Source organism: Cavia porcellus, unplaced genomic scaffold, assembly GCF_034190915.1.
Source record: "Cavia porcellus strain 051 isolate PalLab524CR breed Dunkin Hartley unplaced genomic scaffold, mCavPor4.1 scaffold_16, whole genome shotgun sequence".
NCBI lineage: Eukaryota > Metazoa > Chordata > Mammalia > Rodentia > Caviidae > Cavia > Cavia porcellus.
Window position 1 is genome coordinate 41,940,407 of NW_026947499.1, and position 24,864 is coordinate 41,965,270.

Here is a 24,864-nt window from a genome sequence, read left to right on the forward strand (position 1 = left end):
ATTAACAATATCTCCTGCCATCTTTTTTTAAGACAGCCCCTTTCACTTCCCCAGGGTACACTATGCATTTTTGGGTCCGAACAAGACCCTTGGTTTTAAATTGGGGTGTGGGGGGGTAACCTGCTATTTACCTAAGTGTTTCTGAACCTTCTGTCTCTGGGACTTGATCGCTAATTGTATTACTTTACCTATTAAAGCCTGTCTTTCCAACCTGTCCACAAATACTGGTCTAGTTGCCCCTATTACTCTCTGGTTCTCTGTCACATAGAGCATTGTTTTCTCATATTTGATTTTCAGTCCATGTACTCTTTTTCATGTTAATTATATTTCCTATAAATAGCATCTCAGTGGACCCTGCCTCCTCATCTACTCCATGTGTTTCTTTTTTTTTAAATTTAGTGTATCAAGGCCATCTATATTAGAGATTATAATCAATCCTCTGCCTCATTTCTGTTATGCTCTTTTTTTTTTGTCATCAGCTGTCTGCTTATCTTCTTTATTTTGTTTTCTGCTCCATTCATTGAGGCCTCTCTGCCACTGTTCCTGGAATCCTAGTACTTTTCTCTCTAAAATGCCCTGCAGTATTCTCTGTAGAGTTGGATTGATGGTTGTGAATTTCCCAAGTTCCTCTTTGTCTTGGAAGCGTCTTGTTTCTCCATTAATTTCTAGAGACAGTTTAGCAGGGTATATCAATCTGGGTTGGAGGTTATTTTCTTTCAGGGCTTGGAATATTTCGCTCCTCGCTCTTGACTTGATGGTTTGTGTCAAGAAGTCTGCCGTTATTCTGATGGGCCTTCATTTATAGGTTATCTGTTTCTTGTCTCTAACAGCTTTTAATAATCTGTTCTTATATTGAATTTCTGGGATCTTGATTATTATATGCCTAGCTGTGTAGCTCTGTTTTGGTTGTAGGTGGCTGGAGTTTTGTATGCCTCATACATCAGAATATCATTTCCTTTTCCTGTATTTGGGAAGTTTTCCTTAATCATTTCTGTGAATAGCCTTTGTAGTTCCTTTGTTTGTACCCCTGCTTCTTCATTCACATTCTTTATTCTCAAGTTATAGATCCTCTTGTCATCTTCTAGCCTTTGTATTATTACTGCTTGTTTCCTTGTTGTTTTAAAAAAGTTTTTCCTTTCATAATCCCACACTGCAAAACTGTCCTCCAGTTTGGATAATCTATCCTTAGTTTCTTGCAAGCAGATTTGCCATCTTTCCATAGAGTTTTTAATTTCCTGGTGATCTCTTTGAATCTGCTTCATGTATTCTACATTTTGTTTATATTCTTTTTTTTTTTTTTTTTTTTTTTTTTTTGTCTTTTTCCTTTTTATCGGTACCAGGGATCGAACTCACGACTGCCTGCTTGCAAGGCAGGCACTTATGCTGCTGAGCTAAATCCCCAGCCCTATTGTTTATATTCTTCATCAAATGGTTCTCTCCTTTGAGTTCCTCCCTTCTTCCTTCTGTGCCTGCCTGAGGGGTGCTTAGCATCTGTTTTATTAATCTTCTTATATCTTGCTTTACTTGGCTAAATATTTCACTTTTGAACTCATCTATGAGGTCTCGAATATATCTCTTTATGTCCACTGGCGCTGTATCTGATATTGCATGTTTGCTGTTCTCATTCTCCTTTGTACTTACCTGTCCTGGGTCAATGTTCTCAGAGTTGGGACCTGGGGACTTTTTGTTGTTGCTTCGTCTTCCCATCTTTTTTGTTTCTTCCAGGAGGCCCCAGTTTCTTTCTTTGTTGGTTACAATTCTTCTGAAGCACGCTGGCTAGGTGACCTTTCCCACTGCAGTGTGCTACTGAGCTGCTAAGAGGGGCAGGGTATGCTGGCCCCTCCCCTCTGGATCAGTCAAGCTGCTGAGGCCTGCCCTGAATTACTGTGTGCTACCTCCCCTCCAGGTCAGTCAAACTTCTGAGGCTTCACTGCGTTAGTGTGCACTGCTGCCTAGGGAATTGATTTTGAATAACCTATTGGGTCTCAGCCAGGTCTTGTGAGCCAGGCCTAACTCACTCCACCAGTCCCGTTCGGGAAGGGAACAACTGACTGAAGTCACTGCTGCCCTTTGTACTTGCCGGGTCCCAGAATGTTGTCTGCCAAGCACCCTATTTATGGAATGACTACACTCCAGTCACTCAGCACAGGTCGATGCAGGCTCCCCGCCAGCTCAGCTCTCCATTCGGCTGGCCAACCCCCGACCTCAGCATGACTGCGCCTCTAGTGAGTTGAAGCGGTGGGACCTCAGATGGCTTGGTGAGTCACCCGCTGTGGCAGGAGCACTGAACCTTTAGCTGTCCAGAGAGAAATGTTAAGCACATTAGAAATTCCTTTCATCTCCTCCATCCTCCAGGCCTGGAAACCACAAAACCACTTTCTGTTTCTATGCATTATGCCATTCTGTCTGCATTTTAGTTGCATGAATCTTATAATATATAGCCTTTCTGTCTGGTGTCTTTTACTTCCTATTCTGTTGCCAAGGATCATTCTTGTTGTGACATACCTCAGTAAACCATTCCTTCTTTATGGCTGAATAATATTTTATTATATGCATGTATCACATTTCAGGCACCCATTCATCAATTGGAGGATACCGGGTTGTTCTTGCTTGTGTATTATGAATAATGTTATCATAAACATTCATGTACTTGTTTGTGGACATGTGTTCTCTATTGAGTCTACGTTTCACTTTCTTTTTTCTCTATGTAGGACCTGAATAATTTGCCCAGGCTGGCAGTGAACTTGTGGTCCTTCTGTCTCCCCCTCTTGAGTAATTGGGATTACAGAGATTTGCCTGACCATTGGCCTTATGTCTTCTTGAAAAAATGCTGGAGTATATTCCAAAGGGTAGTTTTAATTTTTTTATTTGTTTGTAGAGCCAGAAAATCCAACCCAGGACCTCTGTCATGCCAGGCAAGCATACTACTACTGAGCTACATTGTCAGCCCCTTAAAAAAATTTTATATATTTTTTTTTACTTTAAGATAGCTTATTGCTAAATTTCCCAGTCTGGGCTAGAATTTGTGATACAACTGCCTCAGCCTCACGGGGTTCTGGGATTACAGGCATTTATTTCCAGTGGCCAGGGGCACAGGTCCAAAAGATATTTTTTCTTGTTATGGACTTGGACCAGGGAGTGTCATGCTCACCTTGTTCCCAAGGTGTTGAATTTTGGTGTGTCTGTTGCCATTATCCTACACAACCTCCTGGGCTTAACCTTGCTCAGCACTGCTGCAGGACTCTGAAACAAGGTGTCATTTGGCGGAAACATCCTGATTTATGGTAGAGCTGAAGGATCTTTTGTGCCTGCGCTTCTTGAGAAAACACAGGGTTCTGTGGAAGAGACACATTCCAGCTCTCACGGACAAAGGCCAATCTCATCTTGTGTGATAGTGTTGGATAAAGCATTTTTAAATTGTCAGCATGTCCATGTACAGAGGTGAGAAGAATCTGATTCAAGGAATACAACTGCGGAGGGGACAGTTGTAATGGAAAGTCAGAGACGCGGAGCCATTCATCTCAGATTCAAGTGAAGGGTCAGTGTTTCAGCAGAAGCAGCCGTCAGGTCCCTGAAAAGTAACCCAGGAAACTATCGTAATCCACATGGTTGTCTACAACAAAGCTGTTGGGAAACTAATAATTATTAGCCTGCCATGTGACCTTCAAAATTAGTGATCTTGAACTAAGGGCAAGTGAAGTTAAAGGGCTTCCTCAGGTTTCACGTTTCATGCAAACATTCTGTTTTTGTGGTTTTATCACATTTTTAAGATGGCACTGGGGTCAGGGAGATAGCTCTGTGGCACAATGGCTGCCTGGCAAGCACAAGATTGTGAGTTCTATTTCTTATTAAAAAAATATTTAAAAAATGGGTAGATGGGTCCTACGAAACATCCTGTGCTACAAAGAGTATGCGTTTACTACACTCACAGTCTTATTTTGTCATTCCAACCTTCTGGGGCATCACTGGCCCAACCCAGTGGTCCCTGACTATATTAATTCCAACCCCAGTATGGGAAAAAATTATTTGCAATACTTGGTTACCAATTTGAGGAATATGTGAGATCAAACAGCAAATATGTGAGTTCACAACAGCAACACTGTGATGGGAAATCTTTTAATTATTTCTGAGTTCAAAACATTGGCAAGTGGCTTCCAACACTTGGTTGGCTTTTTATGAAAAAGGATATCACTATATAGTTCAGGCCAACTTTAAATTCCCTATGTAGACTTGAACTCTTTATTTTCCTGCCTTAGCTTCCTGAATGCTAATTTTATAGCAGTATGCCATTTTATTGAGTTACATTCAGCATTTTAAAGAAATGTAACACTCAAAAACATGATATGCACATGATAATGACCATGTTAAAGACTTTGACACATTAACCAACGAAAGAATCAATAAAGAGATGCTAAGCCATTTCAAATGAGGATTTGACTTACAGAGATTTGCATGAAAGTAGTGTAAGATAAGAGAAACAAGAGAGTAACAGGAATAATTGGTATTGGCATAATAGCAATCCTTTGTTCAGCTGTGAACAGGAAAGTATTGTGCTATCTTCAATTATTTATAAGTTAAAATTTTTTTCCCAGAAGTGAGGCTTGAACTCAAGACCTGTGCATTGAGTGACATCGTCAGTCTTTTTATGTATTATTTATTTTTTACTTTGAGACAGGGTGATATTAAATCTCTCTCTTTTTTTTAATTGGTACTGGGGATTGAACTCACGACCAAGTACTTGCAAGGTATGTGCTTATGTCACTGAGCTAAATCCCCAGACAGTCACATTAAATTTCTAACTTCTAGGGGCTGGGGATTTAGCTCAGTGGCATAAGTACCTGCCTTGCAAGCAGGCAGTCGTGAGTTCGATCCCCGGTACCGGTAAAAATGGAAAAAAAAAAAAAATTTCTAACTTCTAGTCTGAGCTTGAATTTGTAATGCTCCTGGCTCAGCCTCTCAAAACCCTGGGATTAAAGGTGTGCGCCACCCCATCTAGCCCCTGCCAATTAATTTTAGTGCCTACTGAGTCATAAAATAGCCCAGTTAAAGAAATCAAGTAAGTGGATAATCTGGGTAGCTCAGTGGCAGAGAATGAATGAGGCCCTAGGTTTCAACCCAAAACTACAAGAAAAAGGAATGTAGAGAATCCCTGAAGGGTTACTAGACATGCTCAATATTCCATGCCAAGATATTCAGGATTCTTTTTATTTATTTATTTTTATTATTTTTGTAAATAACAGATGAAAATTGTATATTTTATGGTATACAAATGATTTGATGTGTATATACTTTGGTGAATGGCTACATGATGCTTAATGACCATACATATTCAGAAACTTCTTTCATAGTTTTTATTGACAAAGTATTTTATAAAAGTTAAATAAAACAATAGCCTGGTGGAGTACAGGGGTGAATACCTATAATCCAACCTCTCAGGCAGACTGAAGGAGAATGATCATAAATTGGATCTCAACCTGGGCAGGTTAGTGATTTACCAAGATCTTGTCTCAAAATTTAAAAAGGGGTGGTTGCGGTTAGCAATGTTGCTCAGTGATACATTGGGTTCAATCCCCAGTACTAAAAAAGGGGAAGAGGCTCAAGCTCACTAATCACTAGGGAAAGGCAAATCCACAGCAATAGGAGAGATCATCTCACACTCTCCTGGACAGCCACTCAAAGAAACAGAAAGACAGGCAGACAGACAGACAGACAGACAGACAATATTGATGAGGATATAAACAAAGCAAGATCTTTGTGCATCTTTGAGTACAACATTATAGAGCTGCTGTGGAAAACAGCATTTAACTCAAGAAATCAAAATTTAATCTCTGCATGATTTAGCAATCCACATCTGGCCATATACTTGAAAGAATTGATGTAGGGGGCTGGGGATTTAGCTCAGTGGCATAAGCACCTGCCTTGCAAGCAGGCAGTTGTGAGTTTGATCCCCGGTACCGATAAAAAGGAAAAAGCACCCCCCCAAAAAAGAATTGATGTAGGGTTTTGATGAGGCAAGAGGATCACTGAGTTTGAGACCAGTAGAAAAAGATTAATATTGTATGAGTCCACTTATATGAGGTTCCTAAGTGGCCAGATTCAGAGACAGAAAGCAGTTTCTGGGAGCTGGAAAGTTGTTTAATGCGTGCAAAGTACCATTAGTAAGTTTAGGACCTCAGTGTTCGGAAGACTGGTTGAACTATAGTGTGAATACACTTAATGCCACTGAACCACACACTAACATAGGTAAGGGCCTGGCATGGTGGCACGTATGTGTGGTCCTAGCACTTGGGAAGCAGAGGGAGGAGGATCACTATGAGCCTGAGACCAGACTGGGATGGACAGTGAATTCAAGGCCAGTCTGACCTACATAGTGAGATTTTGTCTCAAGAAGAAAACAAAAAAAGGCATGATAGGAAAAGCATTGTGGTAGTATGGTAGTGTGGTAGTGTATAGTCCTACCATTTGAAAGACTTGAAGACCCTGATTTCGAGGCAAGCCTGCTTACACAAGTTCAGGGCCAGCCTGGACTACAGAGAGATATTCCAACCTTAAAAAAATAAAAGCAATGGGGCTGGGGATTTAGCTCAGCGGCATAAGCGCCTGCCTTGCAAGCGTGTGGTCGTGAGTTTCATCCCTGGTACCGGTAAAAATACAAAAAAAAAATTGAAAAAAAAAATTGAAAAAAAAAGCAAGAAACAAAGTTTAGTATACAAAACCACGTTACATGTTACCACAATAATACAATTGGAAAAAACACATCCAATTTCACTAGGGAAATGTGAATTAAAATCAAACAAGCCTACAAATATGAAAAATTGACAATATTAATATCAAAGAAATGTATAAAAAATTCATGAACACTACACTGCTATGGCTTATGTCTGGATGTCCCCTCAAAGCCTCATGCAGCCTTTAGGTGAAGCTGTTCAGAAATGGCTGGATCTAGAGTGCCTGATGCTGTGATTAAGGACGAGTGATTGGCTTGGCACTGCTCTAATCCCAGTGGCCTCGATAAAGAGTATGAAAGGGACAGCAACAAGCTGCCAAGCTCCCTTGCTTGCTTGGTTTTTCTGTCTTCTGCTTACCAAGAACTGTTTCTCCTCTGCCATGCCCCTCTGCCATGCCCCCGCACTGTGGAGCCGGTTAACTATAAACTGAAGCCTGATCAAATTGTGAGCTACATAAACCTTCCCTCCTTTAACTCTAGGGGTCAGGTATTTTTGTCTCAGCAATGAGAAAAAGTAACTAAGACACACACTTTTATTTTTTGTATAGGCTTTTTTTTTTTTTTTTTTGTCTTTTTCGTTTTTATCGGTACTGGAGATCGAACTCACAACCACTTGCTTGCAAGGCAGGTGCTTATGCCACTGAGCTTAATCCCCAGCACCTGTATAGGCTTTTTAAAGTAACATCTTTCAAAATGTATGTGTGCTTACCTTGACCTCTATGCATACTTCTATGTCTGTACTCTAACATATGGATATTTAATGAAGCATTTCTCACACTTTCAAAGAACCAGAGACATACAGAGCATCACTAGGTGAGGAGCATCCTCCTCCTGTCCATTAATACTTGTGGCCAGACTACAATGCTGGCTACATCATATAAACACTGACAATGAAGCTTAAGATAACTATGTGAAAAACGTGACAGCCACACAGCATGCATCATACAGGGCTGTGTGTGTACAGGGACATGTGGGCATTTGTGGTTGTATGTACTGCAGTGCTGGCATGGAACACAGGGACTCATGTATTAGGCAAGTGCTCTACTGAGCTACCTTTTCTTTAAATGAACTTGTAAACAAGGAAAGTATACAAAGTTTTGGGTTAGTTTTTGAGAAGCTGGCTTAATGGTTCAAGATGAATGTTAATGTATGTTGTTTTTTTAATGAGAAATATGTAAAATGTTTTTTGGCACTAGAAATCGAACTCAGGATCTTGTGCTTGCCAGGTAGCCACTGTACTGCTGAATTTCAAATTTGTTTTAAAACAAGTATTTTTTCTTCTTTTCCTTTTGAGATACTGAGGATTGAACCCAGGGCCTTTTCACTGGCTAACCTCAGCATGTTTTTATTTTGTATTTTGAGACCAGGTTTCACTAGACTACTAATTATCCAGGCTGAAATCAAACTTGCAACCTTCCTACCTCAGCTCCCAGAGTGCCAAAATTATAGGCACCTACCATCATGCCATTTTCTTTTCATAGACCCATGTCTATTTACATGTCTAACTTTAGCTGTTTGTAACCACCAAGGCTCTGCATGACAGGTGCACATTTTGCTGGGCACAGGTACTAATATTTTATCCCATTTGTTTCTGGCACTCTTCTCATTCAGGTAACCAGCATAACTCAAGAGGTTTTAGCATTTTTTCCCCCTTGGCCACAAAAGCATGTCCTCCCAAAAATTCACCTACAATTACTCCGCAATCTGAGATGCTTCTTAGGCATCAAGGCCACTGGCATTCAAGTGCTGGTTCTTGTAGTAAAATTTCATGTCTGCACTAAACAGACCCTGGCTCTTCCATGCAGTCGACCTATGCATTCAGTTTCCAAGTGTCGCACTGTACTTGGCAGTGTAGGATCTCAAGATAGCTATTCGTGGGAATAGACACAACTGAATGAATACAAGGAAAATGGATGTAACTTAGTCGAATGGCCATTCAATGAAGCTTTGAGACAGTTGTGGAAAGGGGATGCTACAGAAAGACTGAGGGAAATCTATAATAAAAAATCGATTGTCTTATGCATGCTATCAAGCAATGTCTTCTAGAACGCTAACATGTTTTTTAAGTCAAAACTATGCCATTTCCTGTTACTTCATGTATGTAAAACGTTGCATGTGAGTTTTATTAACAGGCAACAATCACATTAAGTGGTGAGATTTAAACTTTCGAGTTAGAAGTGAACTGATAACCACCTGCATTTTCCTATTCCTTTTCCCCATACTGGGGTTGACCCCAGACCTGGCACATACCAGGCTAGTGCTCTACTACTATACCCACGTGCTTTTTGAGACTAAGGTCTTGTTAAACTGGCCAGAATGGTCTTCAACTTGTCATCCTCTTGCCTTAGCCCCTCAAGAATGTTGGAATTACAGGTGTGCACTATACCTGACTTGTCTTCTATCTTGCTATACTAGAGATTGATCCTGGGGGTGCTCTATCTCTGCACCGAGCCCCTCACTAGCTGTTTTGGAACCTTTTGCACTAACTAGTGTAATGAAGCCCATGTGAATGTATCACTTAGTGCAGAAATGGGCCACATCACAGCCCTTTCAAACCCTTGAGACACAGAATGTCAACAGTACGTTTACTCAAGAAGCAAACATGACACTTTACTAATAAAAATGACAAACACAAAGGAGCATTAATTTTTGCCCAACATTAGCAATTACACAAAAGAGCAATGAAAAAATTTTAAGCAATGTTTCTTATAACTAGATACATGTCAAGAGTTACTTGTAGTTTAAAAAAAGATTTAGATTCATGCTTTTTTTGAGACAGGGTCTTTCTGTGTACTTCAAAGTGACCTTTAGCTCACTTTGTAGCCCAGGCTGGTCTCCAATTTGCAACATGCCTTCAGCCTCAGCTTCCCAGAGTGCTGGGATTCCAATTCCAGGCATGCACCACCATGCCCAGCTCATCCCTCACTTTTGAAGGCTGCAATGGTGGATCAGGAACTGAGTGTTTTTATTTTACTCATTTAGTTTGAATGGTGTAGCAGACTAAGCCCAGGGCCCAAAGATTTTCCAACAGCCCTCAAGTAACTCTAGTGTTTTCTTTTGGTTGAGTCACTGATTTTAGGCTGACTGGGGCACTTTGGATTCTTTTGGTAATTGTTTAGGGGTTTGGGGAGCTTTCCTTGTAGATTTATTAGCAGTGGTGAAGAGCTTGGCCTCTGGCTTTTTTGGAGTCTGTCTCAGATCTTTCTTTCCTGGTGAGGATTTTCTTTGCTTCTCCTGTCCCATTTTTGGCTTCTTCCCTGGACCTGCATCTGGGATCTCAGGAACTGGCAGAGCCTTTCTTTTCTTGCCCTGAGGTGTTTTGGGACCAGGACTCTTTTTTGGAGACTTCTTCCCTGTGATATGTTTCTGTACCTAAGAAAAAGAAGAGAGTCAAGCCGGGAACAAACAAATGGGACATAAAACAAAACCAAAAACCCATCCAACAACAAAGCCGGCACTCCAACTCTAGCATTTAAAAAAAAATTATACCCCATAATGATGTCTCAGCATGAAGACCTGAAGAATGGCCATTTTCTATTACTAGACACTGAAAACAACACTGGAGTCTCCTTGGTCAATGAGTATGACTGAGAGGAATCCTGAAGCAAGTGCTGTAGTAGAGTAGGAAGCAATATGATGCTTTCCTGCCTTGGTTATGAATCTTGTAGGGGCTGGGGATGTGGCTCAGTGGCATAGCACCTGTCTGGCACATACAAGGTCCTGAGTTCAATTGCCAGTACCCGCCCCCAAAATTCAAACAAATCTTTTGTAGGTGGGTTGCGTAGGGGCATTCAAACTGTGCATGTAAAGACCAGCTGGGTGCCTGTTAGAAAAGCAATCACCCACAGCCAGATTCAGAGGGTCCTGGAGGGAAGTATGTTACATCCCAGGAATCCTGGGTTTCCACCAGCCCAGCTGATGGCTGGTGAGAACCTAGCAATGCACTCTACTGCCGAGCTTAGAAGTGGGCTAAGACAAAAACAACGCAAAGAACAGAAATATAAAAATACATGTTTTACTATAGAAAAATTAAACGTCAAAAATAATGTAATTCCCCAATAATCCTGCTGTGTGTGTATGTACAAACATGTACACAGGGTCCACCAAAAAGTGCCAAAAAACTTGTATAAATTTTTGTCTTTTTCTTTTTTATTGGTACCGGGGATCGAACTCACGACTGCCTGCTTGAAAGGCAGACGCTTATGCCGCTGAGGTAAATCCCCAGCCCCAACTTGTATAAATATTTTAATACTGAATTTATTAAGATATAACGAGATGAATGTAAGTCACCTTTGGCTTCTACAAATACAAGAGGTGCTCAAAGTGATAGTCATTAGATTCCAGGCATTTATTAGCGCAGTGAACTGAAGCGTGTTTACACTATTTTGGTGAACTCTGTATATGCGTGTATGTTGGGGTGGGAGGGCCGTATTGTGGATTGAACTCTGAACTTTTGCAGGGATGCATGTTCCCAACCACTTATAACTGTGAGGCAGGGTCTTGCTTACTTGATTGAACTTCAATTTGTGATCCTCTTGCCTCAGCTCCCTAGAGTGCTAGGGTTAAATATACATCATCATACCCAGTGATCCTAGTTTATCACCAACATCTCTATTACTTACCACCATGAATGTGTAACAGAGTATTGTGCCCTTTTCCTGCCAAATATTTCATTATTTTCCAGGCACTATAAACTCTTCTTCTTTTTTTTGTCTTATTCTTTTTTATCGGTGCCGGGGATCGAACTCACAACTCCCTGCTTGTAAGGCAGGCCCTTATGCCGCTGAGCTAAATCCCCAGCCCCTAGAAACTCTTCTTAACAATGTCTGGTAACTGTAATAAGCTATTGTTACAAGGACGATACTCTCTCACTTTGTTTCCTCTACAGTAAACAATTATGACACTGCCATATATTATCACCCTCATATTTCTGAGTTAAAAAATTTTGAGTGTTTCCAAAGCTCTTATTATACACGACCTAGCCAACTATACTTTTCTCATCTACTTTCTAACACATCACTGGCCAGTCACAGCAGCTTATTTTTTCTAAAAACATTTAATTTTATTATGAATATTTATTAATTTCAAGTATATTTAAAAATTCAACTGTACTCTGGAAGTTCTTTATAAAAATACTTTTACTAGTAAATGAAAATTCTAAGGATAACTGTTACTAATTTGAAACAGGTCAAGCACACGAATAGCCTGGGCCCCTGCACTGCCACTAAGAGCCCTCAGCTACCCCTGCTACAGGCTCTGTCCACAGGGCAGTGAGTGTTCTCTGAGTATCATTACAGCACCCTGTTAGTCTCTTAAGAGACCCACAACTGCCCCCCGGTGTTTTTCCCTGATGGTACTGGGGTTGACACAGGAGGTTAGCACTAAGTTACATCCCTGGACTTCTTATATTTTATGTTAAGACAGGGCCTTGCTATGTTTTCCAGGCTGGGCTCAAATCTGTGATCCTCTTGCATCAGGCTCCTGCTGAGGTTACAGGGGTGCATCACCATGCCTGGCTTTGCTCTCATTTTCAAGAGATCATCTCCCAACCATTGGGAGACATCATGACTACGAGTAGAAACATTTATCAGAGAGCTAAAAGATAACCATGGTCATTTTAAAATATCTACTCTGAAACCCACAAATCAGATTTCTGTTAAGAATCATGGGGTGTGTGTGGGGGTGCTAATGAAAGGATCCAGCATCCAACTTTGTCCTGGAAAATCTTCTAAGATTAATGATGTGCCAATTTAGCGGTCATATTCAGAAACAGAAAAATACCCCCAAATTTCCTTCCTGGTCTGCTTTTTGTGTTTTTGTTTTTTTTTCACGACAGAGTCTTTCTTTTTAGTCCAAACTGGCCTCACACTAAGTGGTTCTTGTGCCCTGATCTCCTGCGTGCTGAGATTAGAGGCATATCACCACAGCCAGCCCACCTAGTCTGCTTTTTAAATCCATAGGAAATGTTTCTTCAAATTAAAGACATGGTCAAGTCTCCTTTCCCTGACTCTAAGACACATAAAAAATTGTTTACCATATAGTCATATGCTGCATAATTACTCTTTGGTCAGAGAGAGAACAACATTTATGCTGCAAGTCCAATAAGACTTTAACAGAGCTGAAAGATTCTTTTTTAAATTTTTTTAAATTTGTTGTCTTTTTCATTTTTATCGGTACCAGGGATTGAACTCATGACTGCCTGCTTGCAAGGCAGGCGCTTATATGCCGCTGAGCTAAATCCCCAGCCCCAAGCTGAAAGATTCTTACTGCCTATTAATTCTGCAGCCCTTGTAACGTAGCACATTCGTGTGTTTGTATGAACAAACCTGTGCTGACAGTTGCACAAAGAATTATGTACAATACACTTGATAATGATAAATGACATGATCCTGGTTTGCCTATTTACTATACCATGCTTTCTTTTAAGTTCTGGGGATCAAACCCGGGGCCTTCACACTGAACTACACCCCAGTGCCGTACATTTTTATTAAGTACATGTTTGCAGTACGTAAGATTACATTTACCTGGGAAACTGGTACATGGATATAGTGCACCTTAGTTCTCTCTGCATCCTCTGCTCTCCCCAGCCCTCAATGCTCTTCCATTTCATTCCCTTTCCTATTTGAAAAAGATCTCTCCTTCCCATTCTTTTATTTTGAATCTTGTGCACTGAGACCCTATGCTATTTAAGCTTGTGTGTCTGATTTATTTCACTTACTATAGTCTTGATGTGCATTCATTTACCTACCCCAGCCCCTTTTCATTCGTTTTTTAAAAATTTGTTTTACTTTATTTTTTCAGTACTGCGATCAAACTTACAACTTTATCCTTGCAAGGAAGGTGCTTATGCCACTGAGCTAAACCCCTGGCTCTCTTTATTCATTTTTTGAGATAGTACCTCACTGAGTTGTTCAGACCAGTCCTGAACTTTAGATCTTCCAGCCTCAGTCTCCAAGTGCTCTGACTACAAGCATGTGCCATCACGGCTGGTTTCTGCCTACGCATTTTACCTACTTATAAAAATAGTGCCATATTCCACTGGCAGCAGCCTCCCGGACCTAGTGTCTGGCACAGCTCATGATTGCATAAAGCCCTATCAAACGAAGCATTGCATCCCCATTTGTATTATGTACATTCTAAGATGTTCACACCCTATGATACATTCATTTTTCAGAGTATCTCTGCCATGAAGTGACATGTGATAACATTCCACTGACATTTATAAGAAAAGTAACCCCAGTAACTGGCTACATAGTTCTTCTAGTTTACTCTAGAATTTTCCACCTTTTATCACTTAACACAGTGCCTGCCTAACCTACAGTGGCCACCAAACATTTCTTTATAAATATTAAAACTTGATAAAAATACCTCAACATTTTCTTTTACTGGAGTTTCGCCTATTGGTACCAGTTGTGGAATTTCATCATCAGATTCATTGGTCACTTTAACTTGGGTTTTTACTTTCCCAGTCTTTTTCTTCTGGGACCTACGGCTCTTTGCAGAAGCACCTTTAGTTTGAGGTGCCACGCCACCTTTAGTTAGGACTGATGTAACCTTCTTAGCTTTTCCCTTTAACTTTCTCTTTTCCTTCTTCAACTTCCGTTTTTCACGAAGTTTTTGTTCTTTCTCTTTTCTCTTAGCCTCCTATTAAAAAAATACCAGACACAACATTAGCATAAAATATAGATTTAGTACCAGCAATTCTGATTATTCATAAGCTAAAGAGCCTACACTTGTAGGTCTGTATCCCATTATCAGGACTTGAACAACAGTTCCAATTGTTTTGACTCTCAGACAATGGTGCATTTCATTAGTAAACTGTATATTGGTATTTCAGAAGCTGGCAGTCTGGAGTATGTAGATATTTACAAAAAATTCTAATCTCATAAAGGTAAGTAATGAACAATATGAAATTGCACAACATGTAGGCCAGGAATATAGCTCAGCGGCCCAGCACTTGCCTGGCAAATGCGAGGTCTCAAGTTCAATTCGCAGTATCCACACACAAAAATAATTGTACAGTATGGTCTATGAACCAGTATCTCAGTAAAACTGTACCACCACTTCCTGACCATTTTTCTCTTCTTCAAGTTGGAGCTGAATGTTAAAATAATGAAAAATGTATACAAGTAGCAGTTCATTTTCTCTACTATTGTTATGCAAAACCTATAGCAGCATCAAATTCCACTCTAATGAATAACTTCAACTTCTTCATGATGTCTACAACTATGTCTGCTGACATAAAGAAAAAAATTTAGATTCTGTGTTTCCAGTAAGAGCAGTTTTACATTATTTTGGAATATTTTCCTAAAGAAAACAAGTATAAAAAGCAAGATAAAACTTGTCTTAAGAGTTAAGTGGGCAGTGAAGCCATTGTTGCCTTATTTGGTGATTCCCTAACCTTTAACAGCTACAGAGGATGGGGACAGGATGAAGTAGAGAGAAATCAAATCCCAGTTACGTACATTGGGTAGGGATTCTACAAGGAAACCCTCTCACAAAATCCTGGGACCCCAAAGCATGGTAGCAGTAATGTACAAGTGACCAGCAAGTAGAGCTCATGCCTATTTATAATAATGGCTTGAGCTGGGGATTTAGCTCAGTGGCATAAGCGCTTGCCTGGCAAGGGTGAGGTCATGAGTTCAATCCCCAGTAAAAAGAAAAAAAAAGTTTGGTTAGAATTTCTAGAAAAGCTTCAGTGTCGAATGTGCTTTAGATTTATCCTGGCTATGAGGCACATGCCTGGCAGAAAAGAAAATTCTTTGCAGGAAGGTCTGCTTTCCCAATTGTTATGGTTTGTATCTCAGTGTTCCCCACCCCAAAGCCTCATGCACCCATTGGTGGGGCTTTTCCACTGTGGCTAGATCTAGGGCATGTGATACTGGAAATTAAAGAGTAAGCAGTACTAAGGAGATGGGGAGTTAGCTCAGTGGCGAAAGCACCTGCCTGGTAAGTGCAAGATCATGAGTTTATCCCTGACCCAAAGAAAACAAACAAACAAACAAACAAACAACAACAACAAAAAAAAAACGAAAAAAGACTATGTAGTACTAAATTAGTTCACTGACTGGAATTAGCATAGTTCTGGGTATGGCTGAACAGATTTACTTAGGACAGAGGGCCCCCACTAGGCGTGGGTGGCATTACTCAAAGACTGGTGGCCTGGATGGGACAAGTGGGAAGGGCAGGCTGCGTGCCTGCTGCCTACCACCTCACTGTTTCCCTCTGCCATGCCACCTTTCCTGGAGTTGCGTATGGCCTGAAACTCCTCCCAACTATGGGCTAAAATTAACTTATCCTCTTTTAACTTGTGGGTCGTCTCACCAATGAGAAAAGTAACTAAGACACTTGTATAGTAAGTTCCTGACTTACAAATGGGTGTCATTCCTGGAGAATGTTCCTAGGTTGGATTTGTTTCCAAGTCCAACAAAGTAGGGGCTGGGGATTTAGCTTAGCGGCATAAGCACCTGCCTTGCAAGCAGGCGGTCGTGAGTTTGATCCCTAGTACCGATAAAAAGTTAAAAAAAAAAAAAAAAAGAGCAAACCAAGTCCAACAAAGTGAGCCTTACTTAGTACATTTGTGACAGTTCGCAACTCAGATGTTCACTAGGGGCTTACTGGACTTGAAATTATTTCTTTAAATAATCTTCAAGTGCAGTAAAAAAAACTGGCAGGTAAAATTGGCTACTGTATCAAGATGTCTACTCTTTGAATTATTAGACATCTATGAAACAATTCTGCTTAATATGTTTAAAGAATTAGGACAAACTCCTAAATTACTTATAAAACAGCAACGAGGGCTGGGGATATAGCTCAGGGACATATGCGCCTGCTGGCAAGTGCAAGGTCCTGAGTTTGATTCCTAGCACCAAAAAATAAAAAGCAACAAAAATGAAAGGACCAAATCTCACTGGATAAAATTAACATGGCCAAAGAAATAATCAATTAACTGGAAGATGGAGATGAGTTTAATAGCACAAAACTGAACTTGTTCCCATTCTGACTTTTTTTGTGGCACTGGGGAATGAACCCAGGATCTTTGCACTAAGCTACATCTCCAGCTCTTTTTAAAATTTTGATTTTGATATAGCATCTCACTAAATTGCCCAGATTGGGCTCAAACTTGTGCCCCTCTTGCCTCAGCTTCCCAGAATGCTAGGGTTACAGGTGTGTGCCACCATGTCCACCTTATTCGGGCCTTATACAATAGTATCTACATCAATAGCACTGAAAATTTGTAAGGCAAACTAAGGAGTTATCTGCTATCTTAATAGAGTCTTCAATTTTGTGTATGGCCTGCTGCTAAGCATCAAATCTAACATGCTAGTGGTAGCAAGTGTTCTATTACGGGGCAACAACTCCAATCAGTCTTGGGTTTTCCCCCCCCCTATGTCTAGGGATTTGAACCCAGGGCCCTGTGAATGCTAAGGATACACCTTGTCTCACAGCCCTCCCCCACTTTCTGTTCTGCCCATCAACAGCGGAGTAACTGATAAATCATTTCATTTTACCTCTTACTTTTTCTCTGCCTCTGCACGCTTCCTCCTAGTTAGCCTTTTGTACAGATCAACATGAGAAATATTTTTATCTTCATGTGCCTTACTTATCCATACAAATTCCTAACTCATAATCTATGTAAAATGGGAACAATGAACCAAAAGCACAACCCTGGGAAACCAGGAAATGACTCCGGATGCTTCAGGACAATCCAGTTCTCCCTTATGGAGGGTCTGTTTACCACATTTCTCAGAAAGCTCATCTGGTGCTTTAAATTCTACTTACTTTTTCCTTCAGCTTACGAATTAACATTTTGTTGGTTTCATTCTGACAAGAGACAAACGAAGAAAAAATGGGGAGGGAAACTGACTTCCCAGTTTTCACGAACAGGAGTTTCACACTTTCCCACTTCTGAAAAGAAAAAAGGAAAAGAACGTTATCTACATATAGTTTACTTTTTTCTGGTAATACTGGGATTAAAATCAGGTCCTTTCTGCTCTCTCATGTTAGACCAAGCAATGTACCCATAACCTTCTTAAGATTTTATACTAAGACAGGGTCTCACTAAGTTGTCCAGGTCATTCTTAAACTTGTGACTGTCCTGTCTCAGCCTCAGCTGGGATTACAGACAAACACTACCCCCCCCCCCAGTTTATTCTGAATGAATGATCAACTGATAGAAGTATAGATCATACCTCTGGCAATTTTTTTGAAAGACCTTCTGCCACAGCAACAATGTTTTCAGTGATGTCTTGAGCCCGCATTCCAGTGTGACCAATGCGTACAGAACTGAAATTCAATATAGCAGTCGACAAAGAATTTCACAAAATAAGGCACAGGCAGATTTGTGAGAGATGTATATAATCCTAAAGTTATTATTTAAAAGGTAGAAACATTAAAAGTTTTAGGCTCAAAGCAAAATTTAAAGGAAGACCTTATTTATTTAAAAACAAAAACAAAAATGGATACAGAATTCCAAAACAAAATAAAAAGCAACTCACAGTGGTTAATATATTATCTTTAAAGTCATATATTTTCCCTTTTCTTTTATGCTTTCCCCTAACCCAGTTGTTCTTTAAAGTAAGACTTTTTATGGCCCAGGGCTTTTCTTCATTGAAAGGAAATGTCCAACCATAAACAATTTGTATGCAGGCACAGAGTGGAGTGAGGGTGGGAGGTTAAGGAGGCAGAGCTTGAGGAGGTTCTAACTCCTCCCTAGAAAGTTCACAGGTGGTTGGGTGGGCCCTCAGCAGGTCGAGAACCCCTTCTAGGAGAGTCACCTGCCATCTTACAATTCTGCTGTGAGCCAGCTGCCCACCTTCCACAGTAAAAGTTTCCTATCTCTTATGTAACGGTGTCTTCTGGCAGGAGCCAGACGATTCCTTCAGCTGAAGCAGAGTGTGGACAGGTACCAAGTGGGAAGCCCAGCTGGGTTCCTGTCCCCAAACAGTCCTGCCAGCCACCTTCCGACATGGGAACCAAAGAGTAAGCCAGAGCCAGGGCTCCTACACCTCACTCTAGCCAGAGGCTGGCACTGTCCACCAATGTGCCTGTTGGCGTACCACCTATGAGGATAAGCCTGCCAGGTAGGACGGCTTTGTCTTCCAGGCAGCAAAACAATGAGGGTGCTGGAAAGACAAAGACAAGGAACTACTGTATTTATTGGGGAAAGGCAAGAAAAAAGATGAACGAATGATTCAGAAGTTTCTTTCTTCAGTTGCCTGCAGCTTTAAGCTATAGTTGTTTGGCTTGAAAATCTCTAGCAGCAGGAGACTAACTCTTTATCTGTCTCTGTGATACAATTTCCCCCTTCCAACTACTCACTGACCCCATGAACCACGGACATGAGGTCCAGGCCCAACCACTAACTCTTATTAACTACTAATTGCACCAACCAAGGGGCATCCCCCAAGTCCCATCACATGGCAGAGGGCACACCAGAGCCCACCCACACCAAGATCAGCTTTACCTGAAGACAAACTGCCCACCTCACAATCTCTGCCCAGCCAAGGCAGGGAGGCAATTATTGCCCTCAAAGATCTTTTTTGCCATCCAAGTCTAGGTGTGGAGGCTCCACCTACCTCAGTATCATGGTAAGATTAAATCAAAAGGACAAAAAAAGACACAGAGCTGTATGATGGACCAGGATGGACACTGACTTTGTTAGAAATTAAACCAGGACTAATGTGGATCTTCACATTAAAAGATAATATGCAAACTGAGAACTGCTTACATTCTCTATAATCATTAATCTTTTTTTTCCTGTCTTTTTCCTTTTTATCGGTACCGGGGATCGAACTCACGACTGCCTGCTTGCAAGGCAGGCACTTATGCCGCTGAGCTAAATCCCCAGCCCTTCTAATCATTAATCTTATTCTCCTTGCTTTATATTATTTAGACTGTCCAACATGGTAACCACCAGCCTTAGCCACATATACTTATTTAAATTAATTAAATCATACAGTATCAGAAAGTTACTCAGAAACAGTGGCCACATTTCAAGTACTCAGCAATCTCCATGGCCAGTGGCTCCTGTCAAACAGTTAGGACAGACAGAGATAATTGCCACCAGAGCAAAAGGTTCTAGTAGGCAGCACCATTCCAGAGAACTGAATACGTCTAAGGAAGGGATTTCAGTTTTATGAACAGAGGGGCCTGGTCTCATTAACACTGCCTTTTCAAAAAGTCAATCACATTACTATTAAATGTAAGACTGAAAAGACACATGTAAGTGTTGTCACCTACCTGCAAGAACCACTTTTGGAGATGTTTAAGACAGTCCCACCTAGGGAGTTGTTGATCTCTTCTGATAAATTCTTGGCCAGAAGGTTTACAGATACTGGAACTCTACAAAACCACACAGGCATCAGAATACAATGTGTACACACCTATGTTTTCATGCTGCTAAAGTCTAGTCTCTGCTGAGAAACTTACTTTTTCCTTTGATAGAAATGTCTCCCTATGTGTGAGGGCAGAAGTCGCCTAATTCTTTCATCAGTAAGGAAGAAGTCAAAACTATTTAGGAGTTGGAGCTTGGATTCATAAGCTTTATATTCTGTTTTCAAAGTTCGGAAAGGGATAATCTGGAAAACATAGAAAGAGTAAAAATACAAAAAGTTAAGAACCCAAATAAGGAGAAGGCAACAATTTGTATTAAGATTTTAAAATGTCCTAGAACCACACTTCTCACAGTTTAGCGAACATGAGCATCTAAAATGTGCCAGGCAGTATGCTAAATGCTGGGGACCCTAGGAAAAAGGATCCTAGCTGAAGAGCCAGGTGCTAATAAAGATAACTATATCAAGAACTATAAAAAAGGGAGAATTAGGGACATACACATGATGTTCTGCAAGTACAGAAGAATGACGAAAATGAGAAATTTTACAATAATCTGTGAGATAGAAAAGTTCCTCAGGGACACATTTAGCATTTACGCCACAAACCTCAATAGCGCTTCCATCACAGACAAGATGGACTACACCTTACCTGGAGCCACAACAAATTAGAAAGAAAAATACTACAAAATGTTAGCAGTGTTATTATCACTTCATTTGAATTTTAAATCATTTGAAAACGTTAACCCACTACCTACCCGAGAAATTGTTTTAATTCCATGCTTGTTCAAAAGCTTTCTATAGAAGCGTTCTGTCTGTTCAGCTGACTGGAGTTCATCCTTGGTAAATAAACAGATTTCTGACAAGTCTGATCGAATATGATGAGGCAACAACCTGCAAAACACATGAGAAAGAACTACACAGTAAAATATTATTACAGACAATACATATGTTTATATCACTCAATATGCAATGTATGTACTGTCACTTTAATAACCTTTATTCATGCCATACTAATGAGTACAGCACTGGAGAAATACATCTTTAAGAGCCAGGAATGGTGCATGCCTGTAATACCAGCACCACAGGAGGCTGAGGCATCCTGATTGCAACTTTCAGTCCAGCCTGGGTAACTCAGCAGCTTAGTGAGATCCTGTCCCAAAATAAAAATTAAAAAGTGTGGGAGGATATAGCTCAGTGTGCTGCCCCTGGCACGAGGTCCTAAGTTTGACCTCTGGTATTGAAAAATAAAAAAATAAATCAATAAATCGCCAAAAAAAATACCCACAGGCCAAAATATCAACTAACATTTGGGGTATATGGGGCTGGGGATTTACCTCAGTGGCATAACGACCTGCCTTGCAAGCAGGCAGTCGTGAGTTTGATCACTGATACCAATAAAAATGAAAAAGACAAAAAAAAAAACCCAAAAAAAAACACACAAGAAACAAAACATTTGGGGTATAACAAGTTAAAATGTAATCAAACATACCCAAATAAGCATATATGTAATTATTATAACTTATCTATTGCCATACAGGCACGTGTACTTTAACATGCCACAATAACTTCATCAGTTTAGTACTGATGAAGTTCAGGCTTAGAATTTTATCTTTTCAAAAAGTCTTAGCTGCATAAATAATGGAATTTGAGTTGGACCCCAAAACACTGAACAAGCCAAGACGGACCAAGCAGCAAACGTGTACTGCTAGGCTGAATCAATTTTTCTTTTTTTTTTTGGTACCAGGGATTGAACTCTTGACCTCATGCTTGCCAGGTAGGCACTATGCTGCTGAGCTATACTCGTGGCTACACCGACTCTTGAAAAACAGTACAAGTCATTTCTTAGCCCAAGTGTCCTGAAGAAACAATATTTCTATAATCCAGAACATACATAACATGTAACTTGCTATGAGACAGTAGGTGCTATAAGCAGGTGATAGCAATGACTAAGAGTCTGGAAATGGAGTACCTTTCCTCTTTTATTTTGTACTAGGGATTGAACTCATGACCTCATGCTTGTGAGAATTGTGAGGCAGACGCTTATGTCATTAAGCTAAACCCCTGGCCCCTACCTTTCTTCTTTCTAACCATCCCACTTTTTCTCTTTTGGGGGAAAAGAAAACCTATACACTGCTTTCTTAAGCAGAGCTGACCCTGACAGAAAAGTAGGGCTGCTAGACAGACAACAAGACACTCAAATTTCAGCTTCAGGCTAACCAAAAAAAAATTTTTTTTAAAAATTGTACTGGGCGGGGGGCCGGGATTTAGCTCAGCAGCATAAGCGCCTGCCTTGCAAGCAGGCAGTCATGAGTTCGATCCCCAGTACCAATAAAAAAGACCAAAAAAAAAAAAAAAAAAAAAAAATTGTACTGGGGGTTGAATCTAAGGTCTTTGCATTGGAGCTACACACCCTGACTTTAAATTGCGAGACATGATTTTCCTAAGTCAGGTCTCCAATTTTTAATCCTCTGGGTTATAAGCATGTGTCACGTTTCCAGTTCCAAAAATCTCTGAGTTTAAGTAGATTCCAAATAATGCCTAGGATCTATTTATACAAAAAGAATTATCTGGTAAATTTATCAATTCTATAGAATCTAAGGCTCCTAGTGGTAAGAACACAGGGGTTTTTCCTATAGAAAGGAGTTCAATGTTTTTAACAGCCTCTTGTAAGGAGTGAGGTTGGGTCCTCAGGTACCCATTTCAGTTTGAAGATACCAGGTTCCACTGAAAAACAAAAGGTACTTATTCTATCTTCAATCTCTCAAACACTAGGCTTTCAACCAAAAGATAACCATCCTCAGGAAAGTGGAATTTTTGGAAAAATTCATCAAGTCTAAATTCCTACAGTTCTTTTAATACTGGTTATTTTGTTTCATCTTTTTCATCCTGAGTTTGCAAAGTTTCCATTCAAGAAACTAAGGTGAAACTGTTAAGGTTATAAAGAAGGAATAAGTACATAAAAATAGCAAAAATAGAAAATAAGTACTTACAATTTGACCTTCAGTTCTTTTCCTGGAATTTTCCACAGCACCACCATTAAAAATAAACTTTCATTTTCATTTAAAAGCAATCCATTTTTGTTCTTCCTGGATTTCGACTGTGTCAACAAAGCTTCCACTGCCTTTCTAATCTGCAAAGTACAGATACACAATATTCTCAAAATAATTCATCGCCACCCATACACACACGTATACATACACACATTTTTCGTTTCCACTCCCTGTAATAGACAATCTCCAATACCTACTTCTTAGGGTGCTGTAATTTATACCAAGGAAGTTAATCCACCCCACGATGCCTAAATCCACGCCGCCTGTACTTGTCTACATAAACGCGCCTTTTCTCCAGATGGGGCCAGAAGCAAACAGCTTCTCCCAACCTCAAATGAGAAAGGCAGTAATACCAGGAAAAGCACAAAATAGCATTTACAGAGTTACTATATGCCAGGCTCCGGGTTACAGTTCATACGCAGTACCTTCTACGATCCTGGAGAGTGAAGAGAAGAGCCATTTTAAATAAGAGATAAACTCCTGCATAGTTAAAAGACTTGGCTAACATCAAATGGTAGGAAAACAAAGCCAGGTTCATCCCACCACAAAATCCCTAGTTATAATCTCAATCCAATTTAAGAGGGTCAGACTACAGGGTTTCGGCGAAGTAGGTCTACATCGTGCAAATAAGCAGGCAGGCCACCTGACGTGCACAGCCAGAAAGAGATCCTCCTAGGACTCCGGGAGAGCGCGGAGTCCGCGAAATACTTTCTGGCCCTACCTTGCAAGCTACCTGCCTTATAAAGATAACAGGCACCCGGCTTTGAAACCTGTCTCCTCAAGGGCCACTCACTTGCTTTTTGTCCAACTGCTCTAGTGAGGTCAGCTCACTAGAGGTGGCGGGTAATGCCGACTCTTGAGTGGAAAACGAGTCCTCCATTTCGCTCCCACCTCGTGCAAACTAGCAAACCTCTCGGCAGCTGGTTTTTTGTGCGCACGCGTAAACGTGACCCGGAACCGGAAGTCAAGGGGCACGAGCCGAGCTCGTGCGTCATTTCCGGGAGGGCGCGCAGTTTGAGTTCCCCGCGTCCTGTAGTAGGTCTAAGTTGGAGCTGGAGGACTCACTCCCTTAGGCTTCAGTTAGAGCCTCTTCGCCAAGGTAGCATCGCACCTTCTATAGTGCTGCCACGTTCCAGGATGCGTGGGACCTGTCTACACATGTCATTTTTAAAGGGAATCTAGAAATCGCCTTGAGGCGGGGGAAGAACGCTGTCTGGTCACCTGGTGGGGTCTCCTGCTCTGCAGCGCCTACCGGAAGAGTGCAATGTCCTAACTCTGCCAGCCTTCTGCAGGGTGACTTTAGGTGATGTCTCCTCGCGACTGCGAGAGGATTCCCTTAAATAAGGAACTGAAACACCAGGCGCATCGTTAGCCGGCGTGAGGCTCCCAAAGAGGAAGTAGATCGGGACGGACCTTCCGAGCTTGTGGTCTCAGAGAGACGGGAGGTAAGGTCTATGCTGAGAGTAAGTGTGGAGGCCGGATCGCAGACTGATGGACTACGGTAGAATGTGGCCCCCCCCCACCGCCCCACGCGCCTTCCTATAACTACCTACTGTACCGCAGTATCTCCTGCAACTCTCCAGAAATGTTCTAGCCTTATTTAGGAAAGACTTCTTTTTTCTCTTTATGGTGGAGGGACCCCTCCCCCAACAATAGCCTTATATACCCATTGTTCTGCATTTTGCATAGCCCAGGGTGGTCTTGAACTCGAGGTCAGCCTCCTGAGTGCTGGGATTACAGACACATGCACCAC

General features: G+C 40.9%; 1 protein-coding gene across 1 annotated transcript; it reads right to left on the minus strand.

Moving 5' to 3' along the window:
- Positions 1-9,311: 9,311 nt before the first annotated feature.
- Rsl1d1 (ribosomal L1 domain containing 1) lies at positions 9,312-24,058 on the minus strand. The gene is made up of 9 exons (XM_003478164.5): positions 23,905-24,058; positions 23,052-23,191; positions 20,817-20,952; positions 20,159-20,307; positions 19,970-20,071; positions 17,920-18,013; positions 17,510-17,635; positions 14,096-14,371; positions 9,312-10,099 (listed from the first exon to the last, which is right to left on the minus strand). Exons 1-9 carry the CDS (start codon positions 23,989-23,991, stop codon positions 9,803-9,805), a joined length of 1,407 nt encoding a protein of 468 aa, XP_003478212.1. The 5' UTR covers positions 23,992-24,058; the 3' UTR covers positions 9,312-9,802.
- Between the last annotated feature and the right edge of the window lie 806 nt (positions 24,059-24,864).